This window comes from Nannobrachium achirus (assembly GCF_963921795.1).
Source record: "Nannobrachium achirus genome assembly, chromosome: 18".
In the NCBI taxonomy this organism is placed as follows: Eukaryota; Metazoa; Chordata; class Actinopteri; order Myctophiformes; family Myctophidae; genus Nannobrachium; species Nannobrachium achirus.
The window spans coordinates 24425593-24444527 of NC_137825.1; the positions used below are offsets into that span (position 1 = coordinate 24425593).

The 18935-nt window shown below is 46.1% G+C and overlaps 1 protein-coding gene across 2 annotated transcripts in view; it reads left to right on the plus strand.

The window, feature by feature from the left end:
• Nucleotides 1–2506: 2506 nt before the first annotated feature.
• Nucleotides 2507–18935, plus strand: part of entpd1 (ectonucleoside triphosphate diphosphohydrolase 1) — a 57169-nt gene continuing 40740 nt past the window's right edge. Inside the window, exon 1 of one of the 2 annotated variants that reach the window (XM_080747134.1) lies at nt 2507–2668. In XM_080747134.1, the coding sequence (XP_080603260.1) occupies nt 2653–2668 (16 nt within the window). In that variant the 5' untranslated portion in view covers nt 2507–2652. Of the gene's footprint in view, nt 2669–5889; nt 5947–18935 lie in introns of those variants that run through there. The other variant, XM_080747136.1, reaches the window with a different exon arrangement.

Below are 18935 nucleotides of genomic sequence, written 5' to 3' on the forward strand. Positions count from 1 at the left end.
TTGATTGATTGATTGATTACTTTATCAGCAGTTCGCAAAGGAAAGCACAGGACAGCAGGGACGTGCAGAGAATGTTAGAGAGGCTGGGGCTGAAACTTCTTTGAAAGGGACTGAAACTCTGAAAGGGCCTTTTGGTGAAAATATATTGAAAATAACCTCCAAGCTACGACGCGTTGTGAGCTTGGAGGTCGGCTATTTTCGGCGCTTGCAACATAAGATGCTGCATTCAAGTTCAGGAGTTTGAACAAGGCAATTCTCTTGAATGCTACCTTCAGGAATGAAATGGAAAGTGGGCATTTTCATTTATTTCAGACTGCATTCATGGTCTGGAGAGGGCACTTTGCCCCCTTTGATGTCTACAGTATGTGTGCACGTGCCTGCAGGACAGTACAGTTCAGATACAAAGGTCTACTAACAGGATTTAAACCCAAGAAAGCACAATGGCGTGTTTACATTGGGGTCCATTTGTACTTAATTCAAAGAGACAGAAGGGATAGTTCACCCAACAGATAATTCACAGACAGCAGTTCAAAGAGCCTCCTTTGTGTCTCCATAGAGAACTGCTGTCGGTCAACAATTTATTGGCTTAGGAATGCGACAAAACCCATGAATTCTCCATGGGGTGAGTCATCGATAGAAATAAGTAATGTTACTTTACTGGAGTATTTACAATTCAGTCAGTAATTTTACTTCTCTCTCCACTACATCTCAAAGGCAAATAATGTAGGCTACTTTTACTCCATGATTATTTGAAAACTTACAGTAGTTGCAGTATTTACAGTTACTTTGTAGATTTTGGCAATTAACACGAAACCACTTCAGAGTTCAGACCTATACTACAAGTTCACAACGCATCGCTTGATCTGCTGGATTCTTCATAATGAGTACTTTTACCTTTCCTATAAGTATATTTTGATGCCAATACTTTTGCTTTTTCACTCAAGTACATTTTGAAAGCGGGAATTTGACTTGTATCGAGTGTTTCTATATTGAGTTATTGATACATCTACTTCCTCTACCACTGCCCTTTCATCCTGCCCTTTAAATGAACAGCGAGGAAGTACATCTGCTCAAACAGTCACCTCGGGGGGTGCAGGTCGGAGGGAGCTTATAGGGGTGGGGGTTAAATGGGGTCACAGAGCTGAAAGTCACAAAAACGAACAGATTAAAAAAGGATCAGGGGGTGGGGGGGTACTAGGCTAGTGGGGGGGGGGGGGCTTCCTATGCATGTCATTGAGAGATAGAGCGGATTTGTAGCCGAGGGGCTGAAACCCTCCGCTTGCCTTCTGCCTCGCGTCCCACCCGCTTCAGCTTCAGCTTCACGCCAGATCTGAAGATGCTTTCATCTCTGACCCACTTTTCTCTTTTTTTTCCTCCGAAGCGGGGGATGCCGGGCGCAGAGAGCTGTAGAAGTGACACATACAGAGAGAGAGAGAGAGAGAGAGAGAGAGAGAGAGAGAGAGAGAGAGAGAGAGAGAGAGAGAGAGAGGGGGAAGAAAATAGAGGGGGAAAAAAGGGTGGGGGGCTAAGAGAAATCGGGAAGAAAGAAAGCAGATACCCCAGCGGAAGAGACGGGCAGGACAGAGGTACGAGAGAGATGCAGAAAGTGTGTGTTTGAGAGAGAGAGAGAGAGAGAAGCGGAGAGAGAAATGCAACGAGCAGGAGTGAGAATGAGAGAGCGTAGAGCGAGAGTAGAGAATGAGATGTGTAGAGAGAGAGAGAATTAGAGATGTGGGGAAACAGGGAAGAGAGAGGATGAGAGAGAGAGGTGTGGAGAAACAGGGAAAGAGAGAATGAGAGGTGTGGGGAAACAGGGAGAGAGAGAATGAGAGAGAGAAAGAGAATGAGAGATATGGGGAAACAGAGAAGAGAGAGAGGTGTAGAGAAACGGGGAGAGAGAGAGAAAGAGAGAGAGAAAGAGAATGAGAGAGGTGGGGAAACAGGGATCAGTCAGAGAGAGAATGAGAGGTGTAGAGACTAGAGAGAGAATGAGAGAGGTGGGGAAACAGGGAAGAGAGAGAATGAGAGAGGTTTACTTTGCAGGAACAGCGACGGAGAGAGAATGAGAGGTGAAGAGAGAGAGAGAGAGAGAATGAGAGAGAGAGAAAGAGAATGAGAGAGGTGAGGAAACAGGGATCAGTCAGAGAGAGAATGAGAGGTGTAGAGAGAGAGAGAGAATGAGAGAGGTGGGGAAACAGCGAGAGAGAGAGAATGAGTGAGAGAGAGAGAATGAGAGAGGTGGGGAAACAGGGAAGAGAGAGAGAGAGAATGAGAGAGGCTTGGAACATCGAGAGAGGGAGAGTGAGCGAGCGAGAGAGAATGGGAGAGGTGTGTATAAGGAGACTGGAGAGAGAGAGAGAATGAGAGAGGGGGGTAAACAGAATAAATAGCTAAAGAAAGGCGTCTGGCGGAGGAGGGGTGGGAGCTGAGTGGGAGGAGGAGGGACACTGAGCTTCTCCTAATAAAGAGACTGTATGTGAGAGAGGAGGTGCTGAGAAACATTACACTGAGCTCAGAGCCGGGTTACCACAGAGAGAGAGAGAGACAGAGAGAGAGAGAAAGAGAGAGAAAGGGACATTGAAAGGAGGGGAAAGATAGAGCTGGAGGAAGAATAGAGAGAAGCATTGTGTTGCGCTGCTGAGAGAGAGACCCATGTCTGGACAAAGAGGTAGGTGTACAGCCACACACACACACACACACACACACACACACACACACACACACACACACACACACACACACACACACACACACACACACACACACACACACACACACACACACACACACACACACACACACACACACACACACACACACGCACACACACACACACACACACACACACACACTCTCTGACACACACACGCACTCTGACACACACACTATAGTCCAGATGGCTGACCGGAAACCAGGAAACAATATTCCCTGCCAGCTATGTGAATGTCAGGTGTGGGTGGGTGTTTCTGTGCGTGTGCGTGCGTGCGTGTGTGTTTGGTGCGCGCCCTGTGAAGCAGCAGGTGCATTGGAGTTTTTGTATACAGTAGCATGTTGCTGAGTGCAGCAGCATACTGGTGGGGAACATGTAGCCATGCTGCCAGCCAGAGCAGCCAGCCAGCCCAGCCAGCCAGCCAGCCGCAGGTGCTGAGGCTGTCAGGGTGAGTTAAATAGTTCATAATGTCCAGGATGGATGGGGCGCTGCCTCCCAGCATGACCATGTCAGGTTTATTGTAATGGGGGGAACTGCACTTTTTTTTCCTTTGCACCGCAGGCTGTAAAGGGCAACAGTAGCGTGATTTATCACTTATGTGCATATTAACCACATGAACCCTTGCAGCCCTTTCCGTGGCACGTCATCGTATTCGTAGGTGAACATTATTTTGGCAAAAATACAGCAGATTTACAAGCTCACAAGGCGTCGCATTGCGACGGGTTGCAAGCTTGGAGATCGGCTGTTATCGGAGGGGGGGGGGGGGGAAAGGAGGGGGAACCAAGTTAAGACCCCTGAGGGACCCCAGGCAACTGATGTACAGCATAATACTGCAGGGTTGATGTGGATATGGCTTTGAGATAATAGGTTTTAAATAATAAATGTGGCAATATAAATTGCATGTGGGACCGCAGCACTGATGCAATAATGCAATTCTGTGGTATGAAATCCAAAGGGAGTAGTGCAAAATGGCAGTGCAGATATATACAGTATTATATACTGGAGCTGAGTGCCGCCCAGGGAACCCCAGGGCTCATTTAGGGGGTCCGCACGCAGCCAAATAAGGGGTTAGTTTAATTCCAACATACTGTAATTCAGTTCACTTGAAACTATACTAGACACGGTTCTAACAAATGTGCTTCAATTTGTTTAATTTAAACCAAAACATAACATATTTCACTTAGGGTCTCTGGGACAGAATAATTGGAAATGGCCTGCCCTACAGTAATGAATGACTAAATAAATGTGGGGGTATGTGGCACAAAGAAACCCCTGGCTTTACCCAAGACATAGCAGGTCTGAAAGTAAAGGTACTGTGGGTAGCCTGCATATCGTCGTTGTCGGGTGGAAACCTCGTATCTCCAAGTTTCAAATGTGTACGTTCTTTCGTAAAGTAAAGCCCTGCTACATCATGCAAGGCCGTTGCACAAAAGTAGTGAAAACAGCCGATCTACAAGCACATAACGTGCGAGGCGTTGTGTGCTTGTAGTTTACTTTAAATCATTGTTGTACTTTAAATCATTTTTAAAATGATAAATGCAAAACACACCATATAGCACCATTATTCTCAACGCAGTGTGACTGATAGCGACCAGGGGTGACCCACAGGGAACCTCTAATGCGTCCACATGCCCCAAAGCACTTCTGTTCTTGCTCATGGTATGAACATCAGTGCCCACCGGCCCAGAGTTGACAGACTTTAGTCAGTAGTTAGCATGGGGGGCATCCTGTTGGCTGAGTCAAGGCTGACATCATCACAGGAGGAAAGACCACTTCCCTGTGGTGACCATGAGCAAAGAGCAGACCGAGGGGGGGGTGGAGGGCAACGGGGAGGGCAGACACTTCCTCTCAGGGGCCAGGGGCGTCACAAGGGGGGGTAAAAGTGGAACTGATTTACTGGGGCCCAAGCCAAGGTGGAGGGGCCTTAATTATTTTATGCTTTAGCTATTGAAAAATAGCAGAAGTACAAGCTCACAGCGCGGCACCGAGTGCCGCGCTGCGAGCTTGTAGATCTGCTATTTTTGAAAAGTCGTGAAAATGTGTGCAAATTTTTGAATATATGTATTTTTTTTAAGCGAACATTTTTTTAAGCTAACCCTAACCCTAACCCTAACTCAAATTTTGCTTCTGGGGGGTCCCTGGAACTAAATATTTTGAGATGGGGATCCATGGCCAAATACAAATCATTTTGGGGGTCCTTCACATGAAAAAGATTGAGCACCACTGACATAGAAACATAGATTTCTCAAAAAACCTTAGAAGGATTTGACTTGCACAAATGTTCAAGATTTTTCAAAAATTGCAGATCTACAAGCTTGCAGTGTGAGCTTGTATATCTGCTATTTTTCAATAGTTAAAGCACAAAATACTGCGTTCCCAGTCTAAATGGGTTAAACCCCCTCATCCCCCTATGAATAACATTCCTGGGGGCCCCGAATTTGGTGCGACACCCCTGCTCTCGGGGGCCCCGTCAGATGGCCTCCCGATGGCAGAGAGTTCAGGAAGTGGCAGACAACGCTGTTTCGCAAACCGCCCGGCCCGAAGAAAGGTTAATTATGGAAGCGCTGAGTGAGTGCAGTCCATTCTTCCATCGCCTTGAATAAACAGAAAATGTTGATGAATTGGGAAGTAGGGGATGAAGGCGTCGTGGCAAACTCCAAGGTCTCTCTGTGTGTGTGCCGCTCCGAGGCACAATGCTCATTGTGTGTCGGGGTGGGGTGGGGAGCAACAAGAGGGGATGTGTGTCAGTGTGTGTGTGTGTGTGTGTGTGTGTGTGTGTGTGTGTGTGTGTGTGTGTGTGTGTGTGTGTGTGTGTGTGTGTGTGTGTGTGTGTGTGTGTGTGTGTGTGTGTGTGTGTTACTGTACACAGTGCATGTGTGTTTGTGTGAAGAGAAGGGGTGCGTTGTTACTCCCCTCCTCATGTTTTGCACTGATGAAACTGGGATGAAACTGGGAAACGGCAGAGGATTTGGCACACGTTGCCGGTCGGTCACGGGGCTATTTTAGGCTTTGGGTTAGCAAGATAAAATAGTGGGAAGTGAGGAGGACATTTGGCTGGTGCTCACTTTTCAAGAGGCTGTTTTAGGGTTAGGGTGTTTAGCATTAGGGTTAAGACTCAGATAGGGTTACGGTTTACACTCAGGAAAATCTCTGAGTCGCAGTCGGTGTTAAACTAACACTGAGGATTATTGCTGCCTATGCTGCCATTTGAGTCTGAATTCATTGTCAGGCCTCAGGTATAGTATTACAAACCTGTCCGTGTGTGCGCACTTACTGTAAGCGTACACTCGCAAATGTGAATGTGTTTGTAAATGTTTCTGTGTGTGTGTGTGTGTGTGTGTGTGTGTGTATGCGTGCGTGCGTGCGTGCGTGTGACATGGATTAACTACATGTCTGTGCGCACGTAAGCAGGTGTCTGGCCTTTTGTCAGCCCGACCGCGAGAACGGAGCAACGCGTAGAGCACCTTTCAAATGCAGGCCTCGTTGTCGCTCTGTGCTGTCATTTAACAAAACCACACGCTGCCTCTTTCACCTTTTAACAAGTACTGCAATGAGACCACAGAACTGACACATCTTCAATGTCCATTTAACTCGGGGTAGGAATGCAACCGTAAGGGATTTCACTGTCTCTCACTAATGATTAATCTCTCTCTCTCGGTCATTGTGGCTTTCTTTCTGTCTCTGTGTGATCTCCTATTATTAATGTACTGTGTGTCTTATCTCTATATTGCCAGGATTTGCCACCTCTCTTATGTTTTATCTCGACGTTCTGCTTTCAATCCCTTTATCTCCATCCATCCCTCTAGTTGTGACTCTGTGCCAGGGGTTTTCAACGTTTTAAGGCCAAGGACCCCTTAGTTGAGAGATTGATGAAGCAGGGACGCCCACAACCTTTTCATACAGTAGATTCCATATAGTTTCATCGTTTGACAGCACAATCATCACTGTGTTTTGGATTCATGTCAATGTGTGTTTTCAGATATTGAACCACTTGGACCGTCAATACTTTATAAACTTGACCTATCACTCTGTACTTAGTCTGCTCTTTTTTCCCTCCTCTTTGCCAAAAATAGCCGATCTACAAGCTCACAACGCCTCACAGTGCGTGGCGTTGTGAGCTTGTAGATCTGCTATTTTTGGCTAAAGTTCTCAGAAAATGGATGTTAGGGTTCAAGTGGTTAATATAAAAAAGGAGAAAAAAAGCTTCTATCACACAAAGATTTTAGGGACCCACTGTAGTAACTCTGAGGACACCCTGTTGAAGACCCCTGCTCTATGCGTTGTTCTCGGGGTCTTCTTTTTCAGACATATGTACATGTTTAAACCCATGGGAACAAACGTACAGGTACATGTTAAAAACGCATCGCAAAAAAGGTAGTTCTGTTTGCAAATGTTGAAGTTGAAGAAGTTGCTGAACTGAAACCTTAATGGACTTCAACCTAGCATAGTACACAGTGGACCTTGTTTTCGTGTGTGTGTGTGTGTGTGTGTGAGAGTGTGCGCACGCGTTTGTGCGTGCGCATGAGAGCATGTGTATGTGTACTGCTATCTTTGTGAGAGTCAAATGTCCTCGTTTGGACAGCAAAGGACGGGAAAATTATGCAAAGTGGAAACATTTTAGCTGGTCCTCTTTTCAAGGCTTTTCGTTAGACTGCAAGGACAACACTTAACATTAACTACCAGACGAACAAGAGAAATGAAATATTAATTACTTCAATGATGCCATGCATTGTTTTAAAAAGACGCAAACACAGCAACTCCATTTCAGCCTCCCGTAGCTTCAAACACATACTTTAGGGCATAAGGGACGATGGGGCCTGTCTCCACTGGCTTTTTAAGGCTCACTGCCAATCAGGCCAATTAGAAAAGGCTGATATCCCCCCCGCCCTCCGCCCACCTTCTGCCCGCCAGGCGAGAGAGAGAGAAAGTACCATCTGTGTCCCTGGCCTGTGGATCACCTTGACCGTAATGGCTGTGAAGCGAGACATATCAATGAGTGAGCCGTGCGTTGGTGTTCTTCGCGTGGCGGAGAGGTGCATGGTCCGAACAGAGAGTGAATGAGTGCCCCTGGAGGTATAATACCCAGGGGTGTCGCACCAAATTCTGGGCCCTGGATACTTTAACTATTGAAAAATAGCAGATATACAAGCTCGCAGCGCAGCACCGAGTGACACACCCATCTCAAAATATTTAGCTCCAAGGACCCCCCAAAAGCAAATTTTGAGTTACAAATGTTCGCTTAAAAAAATAAATGTATTAAAAGATTTGCACACATTTTCACGACTTTTCAAAAATAGCTTGCAGCGCGGCACTGTGAGCTTGTATATCTGCTATTATTCAATAGCTAAAGTATAAAATAATTAAGGCCCCTCCACCTTGGGCCCTACTCAGTCCCACTCCCCCCCTTGTGACGCCCCTGCCCGCAGCTTGTGACTAACCAGCACCAGGTGGTTAACCCCTCCTCCTCCTGGGATAAAGAAGCCCCCGGCCCCTCTAGTCTAGTCTGAGGCATCTGTCTGCAACATTAAAGGGCGAGAAAATGTAGGGCTTCGTCCACCAGACTGAATCTGAGGCGTGCTCTCGGGTCAGGTCAGTCAAAGGACTTGTCAGCAGCACTGCGGCGAATGATGGAATGAACCACCTATTGTAACCTGCCAGCCCCAATAACTACGCACCTTCTCTCCTTTTTGGACTTGGGCCAGGGGCAGGCTGTGATGGCCGCTGTCTGTCTTATCCACTTATATACCTGTCAGTTCCCCCACATACTGTATACCGTAACCCTCTCCGTTCTTCTGCAAACCTTTTGCTACATAGATACAGTATATACTGCATTTCCTTCAATAGGCCTTTGATTGCATCAGCTGCAACGCTGGAATAGAGAGAGGCCTTTATTTAGGAGCTAAGCTCCAACATCTGGCTTTGTCTGGTCCCCAAAAAACTCTGGTCCCGAAAAAAAATTCAGGGCCCCAAATAATGCGTGGCCTATACACCTGGCCTAGATATGATATTTATATTTGAACCCAGTAGAACATACTGGGAAACATAGCCATAAGAAATTAAAATTAAGCTGCAAACAATATATAAACTAAAAAACTGGATACATGCAGTAAGTAGTCTTCCATAAATATTAATATTAGAACAGTGAATTAATATTAGAACACAAGAACAAACCTGTCACGCTAGCATTAAACCTTAACATCAATGTCCAGTGAGCCGTGCTCTTGTCTTGTCAGTTCAGCTCAGTCTTGTTTTGTTTCCACTACCTGATTTCCTTTCTTTTCTTTTTTTTTTCAATGTCAAAATGCTTTACAGAATCCTCTCCTAAATATAAAACAGAAACAAGTTGAGTCTCCAGACATACAGTACATCTCAATCATCTTATCTCTTGCAGTGGATTCAAGGCAAGTTACCACTACCAATATTGCGGCAACATTGACAGAATGATCCATTTCCCAATGTGGCATGGACATAATGTCTATGGTGGCTACTGTACATACTACATGTGCTGCTCCAAGCCATCACATGACAACACCATCAAGATAAGCAGCACCATAGAATCTGGTCCATCACACTTTGAAAAGTGGCCTGAGCCCCAAACAAACCAAAAGGAAGTGGGCTGAATTCTCCTTAAACTCCGGAGATAACAGGTGGACAGGTGGGATAGTTGGACTAGTGTTCCCGGACCCATTCAGCAGTGAACTTTGGCAGTCCCCTGATTCACTGCACATGGTCAACGATGTCCCCGCCGGTCAAAAGGCCCGCCTGGATCCACATGCCTGGCCGCTTGCCTCCTGGAGCTGCAGGGCAAAGAGGGAGGGCCAACAGCTTCTGAGAAGGACGACCCTCTTGGAACCACATTTGACAGACCACCAGATGGCCGGTTTCTTGAGGCGCGTCGACATGCCAGCAGCTCCTGGGGGGGCGGCTGGCCAAGCCTGGTCCTCCAGTCCCAGCGGAGAGGAGGTGATTACCACTCCACCGCTCCACAGGCCCAGCTGTTCTCCCTGGTCACCCATATCGACAGCCTTATCCCAGTGAACAGCACCACTGTGACAGGGTTAGACTGAGGCTGGAAGGACGACACTCACAACAGTTCTCCGGCTGGAAGACGACAGGCACGTGCACACATAGACATCAAAGGGGGCTTGAGCACCCTGCACTTTTACCCGTTTGTAAACGGTGCCTTCTCCAGACCATGAATGCAGTTTTCACTATGGTGAAAGAAATGCAAATGTCCTCTTTTCATGCCATACCTGAAGGTAGCATTCAAGAGAATTACCTTTGTCCAAACTCTCCTGAACTTGAATGCAGCATCTTATGTTGAAATCAAGAACTGTGTAGAAATCAAGCATGGAAAATAGCAGACCTTCAAGCTCACAACGTGTTGCGTGCCGTGGTCTGATATCTTTGATATTTTCACCAAAAGGCCCTTTTAGACATTTCAGCCCCTGCCTCTCTAACATTCTCTGCAGGTCCCTGGAAGACGACCGCTGTTTATTAACCACCAAGCAAACATAAATCTTCATATACTGCACAACCGACTTACAGTAGATGCTTGCCATGCATTTTGTTTTAAAAACAGCCACAAACAGAACTTCTCGGGTCTCTGGCTGCCGCACCGGTAGCTTCAAACACACTGTAGACGATGACAATGCCACTTTCACAGCGTTTGACAAGCTGACAAAATGTTTGCGGTTAGGTGTGGTGGAGTCACTTCGTCTTTATTTGCTGCTACCATAAACTGGCTGCTATTGTGTACATACTGTATCTACTGTATAGATGTTTGCTCTTTTTTAGTACCACACCATTGTGTTTTTTTATCAATGTCACTATACAGCTACAATGTCCGAGGAACGGACAAAGAACGACAAAGAACCTTGGACTTGAACTTAAGAGACAATGGTGTTTTTAAAGACTCACAAGCAGGCCGATTCTTCTTCTTTCGTGTATCATCGTCCTTGATGATTAGGTGGCGACATTTGTTTCATAAGATTCTCTTGCTACTTGCAGGGGAGGCCACATGGAGGCTGTCGTCTTCTCCCCCATCAGGCCAATTACAAAGAGGTGATACATGATATTCCCCACATCCCCAGACAAGCCTGCTGCACTGGGTGCCACTCCCCAGTCCCCACTGTACCACGCTGTTCGAGGATTAGGGTTTAGGATTAGAATTAGAGTTACAATATACTGTAGTAGGTTGATGTCAGGGTTAATCAGTCAAAGGTCCACAGAAGTATACTGTAGCAGTACAAGCATGCACGCGCGCGCGCGTGTGTGTGTGTGTGTGTGTGTGTGTGTGTGTGTGTGTGTGTGTGTGTCGCTCTTCTCATGCTCCCACCCCTCCCTGTTTCCTTCGGCTGTGTTTGTGTTTAATCCCCCCTGCCTCACTTCAAGGCTTCTTTAGGGTTTATATAGTGTTTACAGAAGGGAACGGACATGGAAACTCCACAGGGAATATGTGACTCTATAGGTGTGCGAGTGCTCATGCGTGTGTCCGTGTGTGTGTGTGTGTGTGTGTGTGTGTGTGTGTGTGTGTGTGTGTGTGTGTGTGTGTGTGTGTGTGTGTGTCAGAGGTGGAAAAACTACTGACATTGTTTTCTTAAGTGATCAATACTGCAATATAGAATACTCACAGAATTCAAAATGTAATTGAGTAAAAATGCAAAACTGGTATCAAAAAGTAGAACGTAAGTTACCAAAAGTAGAAAGTACTCATCACGCAGAATGTCCTGTTTCAAGTTTGAAAAAATATATATACACGTATACAGTACATCTCCTGAAAATGGCAGATCTACAAGCTCACAATGCGTTGCAACGTATGTATGTTTTGTAATAATAATCAAAATCTACAAAGTAACGAGTAACTCATTTTTTTCAAATAATTGTAGGCTAGTAAAGTACAATATTTGTCCCTTAGATGTAGTGGAGTATAAGTAAAAGTGCGGAAAATTGGAAAACGACTCTCGCTCACGTGTGTGTGAGTGTTTCCGCATGTACAATACACTACCCCACACATGATGCACCAGCATCAAGCATGACTGAGCGCTCCCCTCTGTGTTGCAAATCCATTCAGACAGTGACTGCTAAAACTTATAGTGATCTCATCTGTCTAATTAGCCGTCCGCAGGCAGGTGAGCGCTTGTTTACTCTGTCGCAATGTGTGTGTGCGTGCGCGCGCTCGCGTGCGTGTGTGTCTGACTGCTTGTTAGTGATATCACCATCGCAAAGCGATTGCTCACAGGCCTAGTGGAGCAAAGCAATAGAGCTATTGTTGTTCTCTCTGTCTGCTGGCTTGGCCTGGGCCTGTGCTGCATGGCTGGCTGTGCAGAGTGAGAGGCACTTCCAAGGCTTTGATATAGAGGAAACTAAATTGGCAACAGTTGGCTTTTCTCTAAAGGTAACGGCTGCTTTCTTTAGAATGTGGGCACGCGCGCGCGCGCACACACACACACACACACACACACACACACACACACACACACACACACACACACACACACACACACACACACACACACACACACACACACACACACACACACACACACACACACAGGGCCAATTCAAGAATAGTATTTTACACAGCAGGGATCGGAACGGTCCCTCTCTGACTAGCATGTTACTCACAAACACGCACGCACACACACACACACACACACACACACACCACACATATGCTCTGACCAACAGTCTATATGGGGGCCTAAAGAAAAGGAAGCCTGTAGCCAATTAAGCCCCGTTGAGCGGAAAAGCCTCAGGGTTTTGAGACATCTCAAACTGTTGTCAGTCCACATCCTCACAACTAGTCCGGTTCTGGGTGCTGCCTGCCTACATCTCTGTGTTTCTGTCTGTGTCTTTCTCTCAATATGCCCAAATATGGATGTACTGATTGCGACCATAGGTCGCAGTTAACTATGGAAACCGGCACATCTTGTCCACATATCTCTGTCTGTCTGTCTGTCTGTCTGTCTTTCTGTACGTCACGGCCAGGGGGGGACTGGCCTTCTGGCATACAGGGCATTTGCCCGGTGGGCCGGTAGGCTAGGGAGCCGGGGGGGGGGGGGGGGGCTGGTGTCCCAAAGAAATAAATAATAATAATAATAATCTGTAAAAATATCTGTAAAAACTATGGTCAAAATTAGCCAAAGTTCTGACACATTTTGGCACTAATCATGTTCATACTCTGCTTGTTGGTGGTGAGATGTGTACGCTAACTTGTACAATTTATGGATTTTTTAGTTGTGTTGTCATTTATGTTGTCTGTTAAAAGCTTGTGTATTTATATGTGCCGCCCTTGACCCCGACGAGTCGGTAGAGTATCTGCGCGCGCGCGCTGGTTGTGGGGGCTGGTCTGGCCAAGATACCAGGGCTGAATTTTAGTCCCAGTCCGTCCCTGGTCACGCCTGACACACTGCTCCCCTCCCCCCGCGCGCCTTGTGCGAAGCACTGGGGGTTCAGCTGGGTTAAGCTGAAAACTGAATTTCCCTTGTGGGAGGACGTAGGTAAATTCTTCTTCTTCTTCCCCTGACACTGTGACATCACAGGCTCTGAGTAGGGATAATGCCTGATACCGTGGTTCCCCTGACACATCACTGTGACATCACAGTCAGATACTCAGAGCAGGGATCTCCATATTTGGGCATAAACAGGGGACATCACAGTGGTGTGGCTGTTTCAGACAGGGATCTCCATGTATGGGCATAAAATGGATTTTATGTTGTGATGTCATGAGAACCACTCTAACCGAATCCCTTTTATGCCCTTATATGGATTACCCTGATGTCATCAATATTAAGCCCATATCTTCATAATTGTGAATGTCCATATATGGCGGAAGACAGCACATATCTGTGTGGCTGGTTCAGACAGGGATCTCCATGTATGGGCATGAAAGGTATCGTATGTATGATGTCAGATGTGATAGACATCATAGGATTTTCACAAAACGAATAACTGAGTAAGCATGTTTGAGTTCTCACAACATAGACGGCCAAGACAAGGGCGAGGTCGCATGTCGCCCTGAAGCGTCTTACTAGTATCATAGTACTGATGTCATAGTACTACTGACATTAATTAGTACAGGAATAACTAATCTTATAGCCAAATGGCCAATCAGGTTGAGTAACATCATTAGCTGTTGTACCTAATGACATAACGCGTGAAATCACAACACCATCATCGCAAACATGTAATTTTCCTTTAAACTAAAATGTGCATTAAACAAATTGTCATTCAGCGACTCAAACCAGCAAAGCAAACTCACTTCTCACAACCTCCTTTGTAAATGAGTTGCACTGATTGATTGGTGATTTCTGTGTGAAATGGTTCACTGGACGATACACGTGAAAGGAGAACTGAGGAAGAACCAGGCTGCTGTGGTGGTCGGACAGCAGCTGTACTGCTTTGGAGGAGACAGGGATCACATGGAAGTAAATGTCTTCAACACAGTCTCCTTATGCTGGAAAACGTTGACCCCAGAGACAGAAGTAAGAGAACATCAACTTGAGGTTCCCCCCACGCGTAAGGGCCACAGAGCTGTGTTGATAGGATGTATTGTCTACATTTGGGGAGGGGTTATAGAGGATGTGTTGATAGGATCTGTTGATAGGATGTATCAGAAGTACTGCAATGTGCTTTATGCCTTTGATGTTGACGCACACAGATGGTTCAAACCAAGGGTTTCTGGGAATGTTCCAAGAGGAAGGGAAGACCACTCTGCCTGTGTCGTGGGGAATGTCATGTTAATTCATGGAGGACATAATGCCAAACTGAGATACAGTTACACTAAACTCATCTACAAGTTGGACACAACCACAGTGGTCTGGTCTTTAATTAGCACCAGAGGCACTCCACCGCCTGTTTCATCACATCACTCTGCCAGCATCATCGGGACAAAAATGTTTGTATTTGGGGGATGGGGGAACTATAAGGACTACTACAACACCGACTACTACAACACCATCAGAGTGTTTGACACAGAGACCAACTGCTGGCTGAACACAACTTCTGCACAGCTTCTTCCAAAAGGACGTGCAGGTCATTCAGCCTCTGTCTACAATGGAGAGCTGTACATATTTGGTGGCTGGGGCCTGGACGACTACAGTGATCTGTGGAAATTCAGTCCAGAGACCTTCTCCTGGAAGGAGGTTGAGCCCAAAGGGAATGCCCCAAATATGAGGGCGAATAATATGTGCGGTTGCATGGTGGGAGATCATATTATCCTGTTTGGACGAGACGACACTGAAACACCTGATGATGACACATCTGATGACACACCTAGTGTCCTGTATGTCTTAGACTTGAGTCCTAGTCTGAAGTCGTTATGCAAGCTAGCAGTTATTCGGTTTGGTCTGAAGCGGACAGAACTCCCACACAACATCAGGTGGGAACTGGCATCCATGATTAAGAACAGCAACAAGCTAGCTCCGAGAATGCTGTTTCCTGATTGGCTAAGTGTTATCCAGAACATTAAGTTAACACATATGGTGCCAACCCCGAGTTTCCCGAGTTTGTTTTCAAATAGACCGCTGTGCCAACCCCGAGTTTCCCGAGTTTGGCCTTAATTACTTAATTAGGTTAATTACACTCTCACCCATCTTGTGACAAAGTTTGTTGCTTCTGTGATAAAAAATAAGTCAGAAATCACATATTCAACAAGTAATGTGACCAAAAACAAAGACAAATGCTTCCCATGAACCACAATATTGCTAAACCATGGCTCAAATGGCTCAAATATGAAATTCATAATAAGTCGCTATGACGAAATGCTTTTCAGTGCGTCCAGGCCATAGAGTATATATAAAAGGTCCAGGCTAGTCAATTTCACCTTTATTACACACGATGGCGCCATTGTCAGATTAGTGTACCCCTGCTGAAGTGAAACCAATGGACTGAAGCAAGCCAGCCAGGGTGTGTGTTTGTGACATCTACTTGTGTTGTGATCATCACCCACCAACAACTCTAGTCTGCCTGCCTATCGTTACATTATTCTGCAGCTTCATCATCACATCAAACAAACGAGTGGGTCGCTGTAATTTCTACTTCACCATCAAAGATGGCGACGCTGCGCTACAACAGCAGCGGGACTATCCATTTTACTCATCATCATCATGATCACCGTTTGAGCGCTGCTCAATCAACTCCAACGGTGCAGACTGCTCCAAACGGCAAACGGTGATAGTTCGCTGGGTAAGTGGCTCAAACGTGCTGGCTGCGGTGCCGCCGCCGCGTCGCCGGGCCGGTTCTCCCCGTCCCCGATCAACTCCAAACGGGCAGTCTTCTCCAAGCGGCGTCGCGGTGCCGGGCCGGTTCGGTTCTCTAGACTCCGATCAACTCCAAGCGGGCAGGCTCTTCCAAACGGTGACGCGGAGCCGGGCCGGTTCGGTTCCAAACGCCGTGATACGGCTCCTTCGCGGGTCGCCGTCAAGTCGTCCTGGTCAACGTACCACGATGTCCCGATCACGCACCGTGATGTCCCGGTCCTCACGCTGCTTAGCCGTCGGCCGGACCGATTGTCCGCACGCCGTGATGTCCTGGTTCCTCCTGGTCCACTCCAAACGATTGTGGTTCATCATCACCTCAGTAACCTTACCTCAGTAACTAAAAACCTGCCCACGCTAGCCGGAACAGCGGCCCGTCGGGATAGTGAGCGGACCCCCACAAGAATTAGTCGGTCGCGGTGACAAACAACATATTCTTCATCATCATCATCATCATCATCATCATCATCACAACACACTCTAGTCTATCACGGGCTGCTGTGAATGTCCTGTTAGTGGGTCACTGTGACAAAAAAACGTGTTCTATTTCATTACAACAATGTCACCTCCTTCAAAGACGGTGGCGCTAACAACAGCAGCTGGTCGCGGTGGTGCGCGGAACCAGTCGCTAACGCGAGTCCATTCAGCTCTCAGAAGTCGCAGTCTAAAACAGCCGATCTACAAGCACACAACGCCAGCCGATCTACAAGCACACAACGCCTCGCATGGGGAGGCGTTGTGTAGTCCCCTGACTGACTCGGTGAAGAGTGGAAACCACAGCGAGATCGAAGGCACACATCCCATTCCCAGAGACCCAGACCACAACTTTCCAGTGAGTTTGTATTTTATATATATATAGCCTATATACTCGTCAGATGAATCAATTTATTTTTTATAATCTAAATCGCTCTGGGTAGGATAAATGTGTCTGCTAAAACTTTTAGGCTAAAGGTGTAAATTGATTTGTGTTTTTTTTCCTCCCATCTGGGAGGGGGAGAGAGAGAGAGGGCTGGAGGGATAGATACATGTGTTTATTGTGTGTGTGTGTGTGTGTGTGTGTGTGTGTGTGTGTGTGTGTGTGTGTGTGTGTGTGTGTGTGTGAGAGAGAGAGAAAGAAAGAAAGGGAGGGAGGATAAAGCTCCATTGAATTGACTGTGTGATTGATTGTGTGAGAGAGAGGGTTAGAGAGAAATGTAGTGTGTGTGTGTGTGTGTGTGTGTGTGTGTGTGTGTGTGTGTGTGTGTGTGTGTGTGTGTGTGTGTGTGTGTGAGTGAGTGAGTGAGTGAGTGAGTGAGAGAGTGAGAATGTATTGTGTGTGAGAGAAAGAGGAAGGAGGAAGAGAGAGAGAGAAAAAGTATTTATTGTTGTGTGTGTGTGTGAGAGAGAGAGGGAGGGGAGAGAGAAATAGTGTGTGTGTGTGTGTGTGTGTGTGCGTGCGTGCGTGCGTGCGTGTGAGACACATTGTATTGTATTGTAAATGGATTTTATTTTTCTATATTTATAGGTAGTGGTTCGTGCAGAGGAGCCTGCTGACTTCCCTTTGGAGAACTGAAAACTTTCCTTGGCCTGCCTGCTGTTTCTGACCGGCCTCATCTCAACTCACACGTGCACGCACGCAGCCTCTGAACTGTGAACATGCACATGCACACGCACACGAGCATGCATGCAGACTCTGAACTGTGAACGTGCACACGTACAGGCGCACGCATGCACGCGCGCAGACACACAATGTGAGAAACAATGTGAACAAGCCAGAGAAACACTGAACTAGCAAGAATACACTTGATTGAAAACGGTAAAGAAACAAAATAAAAAACACTTATTTGTCTTATTCTTTTGTATTTCTTTGAAGGAAAAATACTGTAAATACAATATTGAAGTCATTGAAATCAAAGCTAAAAAGATCAAGTGAGTTTTCAGCCTGATACAGTATCATTCACTAAAAGCTGTTTTTCTCAAAACAAGGTCTAAAAAGGGGTCATTTTTGGCTGTTTTTTTTTTTTGTCTGGCCTATAAATACAGAAGCGAACATCGTAGAAACATGGTTCTTGGACCGGGTGAAACTAGAGAATCTCCTCTTTCATTCGATGTGTTGTGTGATTTTGTCACGATAAAACTGAATGCGGAGGCTGTCTTCGAAGTTGGTCAAAAACATGGCAAGAGCACAGTACAGACAGAAATAAGCCATTGCAACAGATGTGTTAAGTTAAGCTGGGCTAGCACTATAATGTGTTGCTTACAGCAACCACAATAATAAAATCAATAACACTTCTAAACAATGAATATATAAGTATAATAATAATAAAAACTTGCAAGTGGTAATGGGGTCCAAGCATAGAAGAAGAGGAAGATGATGGCTTTCAGAAGTTACAGATGAAGAAGAAACATAAAACAAACATTTCATTATGAAATAGTTCATTTTGTATTTATTTTTTTTCCATTTTTTTTTATGTAGAGCTGAAAAGGTTTGAGAACATCTGTTGTAGTCTCAACCTTTTCAGGCTGCGACTCCACAATTCTGAACTGGGACCCCTCCCAACATAATTATAATTTGAACTGGGACCCCCCATGCCGCCAGCCTGCCACCCACCCTGAAAACCGCTTGGAATGTAGGAGCTGAGGCATTGCATTTAGTTTGACTCGGTTCCACAGATGAACATTGTGAAACCAGGCGATCTACAACTCACGAGGCGTTGTCAGAGAACCACTGGACTCTAGATGAAAAGATGTAAGCGCTCACCTTGAACATCAAGGCCACACTTCTGCAGAACACAAGGACTTCTGGGTAAGCTCTGTCCAGTAGTGCTCTCCTCTCACTGTACATATCTGGAAAAAAATAAAAACATTAAAGGTCTCATGATATGCTGTTTTTACTAAACATAATACAGTCATTTTTTGTGTGTGTTCTAATCTAAGGCCTTTTCATTTGCAATGAAAAATACAGCTTTTTCCCTGCTGGTATCGAG